The sequence below is a fragment of the Esox lucius genome, chromosome 2 (assembly GCF_011004845.1).
Source record: "Esox lucius isolate fEsoLuc1 chromosome 2, fEsoLuc1.pri, whole genome shotgun sequence".
NCBI lineage: Eukaryota > Metazoa > Chordata > Actinopteri > Esociformes > Esocidae > Esox > Esox lucius.
In genome coordinates, this window is record NC_047570.1 from 12343284 (window position 1) to 12349789 (window position 6506).

The window sequence follows — 6506 nt, forward strand, 5'->3', positions numbered from 1 at the left end:
AACGGGATGTCTGGTCACCCTAGTCAACAGCCAACTAGGTCTTGAAGCTATAGTGATAATTGATTAGTTGAAATTAATGGGGCTGTATTATGTTGTTCACACACAATGCTCGTACACACACATCGCTGAACTAGGCAAATCCATAATCCTTTCCCACATACACACACAACCAGGGCCAGCCTTAGGCATAAGCAACATAGGCGGTCGCTTAGGGCTCCAGACCTATAAGGGACCCCAGTCCGCTAGTGGCCCCGGACCAATACGGAAGAGGGGGCCCCCAAATAAAATTTTGTTTTGGGCCCCCAAAAGGCTTGGGCTGGCCCTGCACACAACTATCAACTGGTCAAATCTATTACCCCACCACCCCCCCACTCCCCCCAACATACATAAACAACCCTCAACTGGACAAATCTATTACTAAAAAGGCCCATCACATAGCTGGCGTTTAAAGGGACACGTGAAACTTATCCCATGGATTAAGGTCTTGGAAAAAAAAAACTATTTCAGAGTTTTCTGTGAGTATCGCCTTGCAATTACTCCGGAAGGGAACTACTTAAGCAATTTAGCATCCGTTAAAAGTCAATTCCATCAAATGATTTTAGAGGTGATGTAATTTTTGTTTCTACGTTGAAATACAAACTATTTTGCAACAGTATTAAAGTTTTTAATGTAAGCTCTCGTTTTACTTTTACAAGATTAACTGCGGCATATCAAAGTAATACATATATTATTTCCATATGCCTAATACAGTAAGAAATTATACAATTATAGACCTTGATCTCATTTTTGGCAAGACACCCAACAAAATGTTCTTATTTTGCTGTTACATTGACAAGCTCAATTGCCTAATAAATGCTACATGGAAGTATACAGGAAGGAAATTGATCAACATTTAAAAAAAAATTGGTTTCTGTGGGGCAGCCATTGTCTCCAGTCAGACAGATATTATGTAATGCATCTAGACAACATCTCTTTTGTAGATCTGATTATTCCTTCAAAACACCCTGATCTAAAACTGTTAGTTTTTACAAAATAATTGCTAGTCCAATACAATCATTTGTTCATTCATGTCTGAAATGTTATCATAAATGGTAAATCCGATTTTAGTACATTCAAGAGTTAGGGTGCATGTTGAATGCTGCTGAAAATGACTGAATAAATGATTAATTAGTTGATTTATTCAAGGACCCCATTTATACAGTCACAGAGTTGCAGTAAAACTCTACTTTCAGAAAGACAGTTTGTTCAGTAATTTTTCATGTTCAGATTTGCCATGGTTCATGTCCACTTACCTGTTCCTTGATGTGTTTTTGGCTCCTACTGGGAAGCTAAGGTTCTTTCCAAATGTCACTGTAAAAACAGGTGTTCCTACAGTTTAGAACTGTCATGAAAATATCTCATTGTCTCATCAACGCCATTCCCTTTGATTTGTGTTCCCTGTACAGTACAGAAACTAGAAAGTCTGCACACAATCAGAGTTTTTACTTTTAAAACCCAGTTTTGTATTCCCATTAGCTTTATCATATGTTGCCCGGTCTTTTTTGATTCTGTGTTAGTGACTGGCAGATTTCTGGGATGTGGCTGATTACATAATGACCATGGTCTTCTCCCTATTCTGGCATTACTGTTAATTTCACTTTGCAACAATCATGGCCTAGTCTAACAGTCCATTTGTTTATTACTCTGGATTTCAGATAGCAGTTAAGAAGGTTCTGATACACAGAATACAATTCTAACAAAGCATTATTGATAATATAATTTATATAATTTATGCATGAGGAAAACATCCAAGTAATACATGGCTACTAATTCTATTAAAAGATGAAGCATTGTTATTATATTAGCTGCTTCTAAAAAGATTATACAGCTACACCCACTTAATTAATTCCCATGGGTCCTTTTTATAGTTCCTGTTTCTGATAGTTACTTAAGCTGAGCAGCAAGTCAAATGTCCTCACACTTCTCTTCTCATACAGACAGACATGGCCAGGCTGGATGTGATGGAGACCTTCCACAACATCTCATTCCCTGGACACTTGCACACCCAGGACTCCCTGAACTACGCCATTCACTTCCCATTCCAGGACACGGACACTGTCATCGCCACCTACCCCAAATCAGGTGAGAACAGGACAGGGAAAGACATTTCTGTCACACCTCTACTCCATGTCACAACACGTTACACAGGCAGCAACATTAGCAACGGGATAAATACCTATTCATCTTCACACACTTTGCAGTAGAAGCAGACTGCCAATGCATTAACATCATTGTTTCTGTTTCTTGATGAGAATGCTTCTGTTATCTATTTCACTTGTCATTGAATAATTGTGTTCACAATGCCTGGCTCACGCCTGACACAGTATTAGGTGCACAGCTCTCTTGCTCTTCTCTTCTCCCCGCCATCTTAACCACTCCGATCATTGGATACAGGGACTACGTGGATGCAAGAGATTGTCACTTTTGTGAAAAACGGTGGAGACCCACATCTTTCCAAAACTGTTCCCAACTGGACCCGAGCCCCCTGGCTGGAACAGTATTACAGTCCAGAGGTGCTGGGTGCTTCTCAAGGCCACAGAGTCATCACCACTCACCTGCCCTACCACCTCCTGGCCAATGCCCTCCAGGACTCCAAGGCTAAGGTAGGATGTGGGCTGTCTTGGGAACCTGGTCTCATGACAACTGTGCCCAAATACAGTGCCAGTAGGCTACCCTAGGCTACATGATGAGATTGTTAAGGATAAGAGATTATTTTTTCAAAACCCAGACATTTTTTCTAAACCCAGATATTTTCTATGTTACGTTGTATTGCAAAAATAATCATATTATAAACCCTCTGAAACATTTGAAATCCATTCATATGACACCACAACATTGTTCTGGATGTCTGCGCATACATTTTATATATTTACCTCTAAACAAACATTTTGGGTTGAATGATGTTGTTAACCAACAGCAAAAAGATACAACTTGGACCTTGCAGAGACATCCAGAAAGAGATTTAGATGTTCTGTGAATTACGTTGTGCAAACTATGTATTGCATTGTAGTCAGTTGCCAGTAACAACCAATTTTCTATTTAATCCAACAAAATACAAAACAAATATAAGTAGAGAAAGGGGGAAATGTACAACATGTAAATATGGGTGAACTTCCTCTTTAATATTTAACAGCACCTATTTTTCTCACACCTGTCGTGATATATATATATATATATATATATATATATATATATATATATATATATATATATATATATATATATATATATATATATATATATATATATTACATTAATTATATGAAAGCTCTGAGACTTTCTCAAACCCCATCTCTTAGGTCATCTATGTCACAAGAAACCCCAAAGATGTAGCTGTGTCATATTACTACTTCCATAAAATGGCCAATTTTCTCCCAGAGCCCAACTCATTTGATGAGTTTCTGGATCAATTTCTGGAGGGTAAAGGTGAGTTGACTGCAATGATGGGTATCTTTAACAGTTCCTCTTATTGACAGTCATATCTCATACTTTACATTTTTGCAGTGAATTATGGGTCTTGGTTTGATCATGTGAAAGGCTGGACCAGTCAAGCAAGAGTCAATTTCTTCTATATCTCTTATGAAGAGATATGGCTGGTAAGAGTAAAGATCTGTTATTGCTTTTATTGTTGTCATTAAAACATCAACAATTATACCATTCCATTTCTTTATAGTAAAGCTGAAGTCCATGAGGTCCTTCGTCATAGCAGTTTGTTTTACCCCTGACATTATGGAAGACATTTCCTTATAAGGACATCATAAAACAACATCTGTATCACCACAGTTGTGTTAGTCTCATGATTTTAAGACAAAGTGTTAATAGCAGGAATAGTATAGCCTTCAGACCTAAATCAGAAACATGAAAATGTGACTCAAACATTAGATTTCCACTTGTGTGAGATGGTATTTTAAGTGAAATTATGCCTGATTCTTCAGAACAGATGCACAGGGTGATCAGAGTGAGGCTGGCAGGCTGGGCTAATATTTCCTTGATTTAATCCTTGAGCTGATAAGGTGACAAATCTTTCATTTTGTCTCAGAGCAAGGCAGTGTTAACCCTAAAAACACAAAATATTACTGAAAGAAATATTGCTTGCATTGTAGATATTCACTTTATCAAGCATACTAAGTGTTTGGTTTCTTAGTTAACCACAAATTTAGATAGACACACAGTGGGGAGAACAAGTATTTGATACACTGCCGATTTAGCAGGTTTTCCTAATTACAAAGCATGTAGAGGTCTGTAATTTTAGTCATAGGTACACTTCAACTGTGAGAGACGGAATCTAAAACAAAAATCCAGAAAATTACATTGTATGATTTTTAAATAATTGATTTGCATTTTATTGACCTTCTCCCACTTAAAAATCTCCCACTTATCATACAATTTGATTTTCTGGATATATGTTTTACATTCCGTCATTCACAGTTGAGGAGTACCCATTATAAAAATGACAGACTTCTACATACTTTGTAAGTGGGAAAACCTGCAATATCGGCAGTGTATCAAATACTTGTAGATGATCAAATTAGCCTTTTGTAAAAACAACCCTCTCTGTCCAGTGTCCATATTTGTTGGAGCATTGACTTCCCTCAGGACTTGCAAGGCTGTATGGAGAGGATCAGCTCTTTCCTGGAGTGTCCCCTGGTGGAAAAAGATTTAACCCGGTCCGTCAGGCACTGTAGCTTCAGCAGCATGAGAGACAACACAATGGTGAACTACACTCTGATCCCAAATGAGATCATGGACCACAGCAAAGGTCACTTCATGAGGAAAGGTGAGGTTCTAATGAACAGGAGTTTACCTCGCACCATACTGAGTTTCATGTGTCAATCACGGTCAAAAAGAGGGTTTCAAAGGCCTCCCCTGCTCTAATATATTGGTGTGTAAAGAAGCTAACCATTGTAATGTCTTGTTTTGTTTGCAGGTAAAATTGGTGACTGGAGAAATACCTTCACAGAGGAGCAGATCGGTCGCTTTGACAATGTCTACAACTCTCTCATGCAGAACTGCCCCTTGACTTTCCTGTATGAGTGTCCTCCCAACTCCTGATGGGGGGAGTAAAGATGGACAGAACTTCTGTTACATATTTTTGAAATACGTATTTAAACAAACTTTGCCATTTGTTTTTATGGTGTTCACTTAGTTAACATAAATTGGGATCAAAATATTAATCAACATATTTAATAAAGTTTGACTAAATCCATTTCTATTGCTACCTGATTTAAGGAGTAAAAAAGTATACATTGATATATACAATATTTATTCTGTTTTGCCTTTTTCAAAAAATGTGTCCAGAAATTATGCTTATTATTTGAATCTTACTATTGTATTAGGCCTTGTTATTAAAACCTCACTCAATGCTCAATGCTAACTTGAAGGAGGTATCTATTATTTACCTTGTGGAAGTTGCTGAACTACAGCAATTACAGTTTGCATTTGAACCAACAATCCTCTTATAGTGCGCTCACTATACTCATTTTCACTTTTGGTTGACAAACTTACAAAAGCTATAAAAACAAAAAGGGGCTAATTTTCAGAGCGTGTTTTCTCTCTTGAACAGAAATTTGGTAAACTGAATGTCAGCCAATGAGGGATTTTGTATTTCCAATGCTGCAGTTTATTTGAGGAGAGGTGATTAAATTGACATCAGGGGAGAATGAGTGCAGTTTTTCCATTTGACGAGTAAAAACCTATTTTGCATTTGTGTGTACCCAAATTAATTTATGGTAAATAAATAGTGTGAAACACATTCCAATATTACTGCAGATATATTATAGATGTTTTATAATATAATAATGCATACTTTCCTGTAATTTAAATACTTGAAATTTGATCTCAATCGGACACCAGAGCTGTCTTTCCAACACAATTGAATGTTAGAGTCAGTTAACCGTCAAATGGAAAACATGTTAAGTATGAAGCTCAGGAACCCTTGGACAAAAGGACATTGAAATTAGCAAGATATTTGTGTATTTATTTTTGTATACATGCCTGCATGGGCATATTGTATTGCCGTGAATCTTTGTCATTCATTTGCATGAAATTTGCTAATATTTAAGGGTGGAGATATCTGGAGGAATTATACCCAACATGTCTTGCGTTTAGTAATTTAGTATTCAAATATATGTAATCTCTTAATCCTTCATGCTGCCTAAAACAATTATGCTTGGACTGTCCTACAGATTTGTGTTATTTTGTGGATGTATATTATAAATGGGCCTTACAGTAAAATGTTATATCTAAACATAATATTATGATTTTAGATTTTTTTTTATGTGTGACCTAATTATTATTGTTAGGTAGGGGGTCACCCCAATGAGTGGCACTTCTACAACTAATGACATCAATCTTTATTGGAGCTCTCATACCCGAGCTGCTTGATTTGCCCACAGCAAGGCGTGGTACTTTAGAAGGTCCATTCATGCTGGATTGTTTCTTTGATCGTTTGCTATTTATTAAGGGAA

General features: G+C 37.0%; 1 protein-coding gene across 1 annotated transcript; it reads left to right on the forward strand.

The window, feature by feature from the left end:
* Positions 1-1948: 1948 nt before the first annotated feature.
* sult5a1 (sulfotransferase family 5A, member 1) lies at positions 1949-6280 on the forward strand. Its single transcript, XM_010904842.3, has 6 exons — positions 1949-2121; positions 2434-2642; positions 3339-3465; positions 3544-3635; positions 4636-4816; positions 4967-6280. The coding sequence occupies exons 1-6, from the start codon at positions 1983-1985 to the stop codon at positions 5089-5091; spliced, it is 873 nt and encodes a 290-aa protein (XP_010903144.1). The 5' UTR covers positions 1949-1982; the 3' UTR covers positions 5092-6280.
* The last annotated feature ends 226 nt before the right edge of the window (positions 6281-6506 follow it).

Coding starts and splice junctions, on each gene's coding strand:
- sult5a1 (XM_010904842.3), top strand. CDS start 1,983: ATGGCCAGGCTGGATGTGATGGAGACCTTCCACAACATCTCATTCCCT. Junction 2,643..3,338: donor TCCAGGACTCCAAGGCTAAG/GTAGGATGTGGG, acceptor CCCATCTCTTAG/GTCATCTATGTCACAAGAAA. Junction 3,636..4,635: donor CTTATGAAGAGATATGGCTG/GTAAGAGTAAAG, acceptor GACTTCCCTCAG/GACTTGCAAGGCTGTATGGA.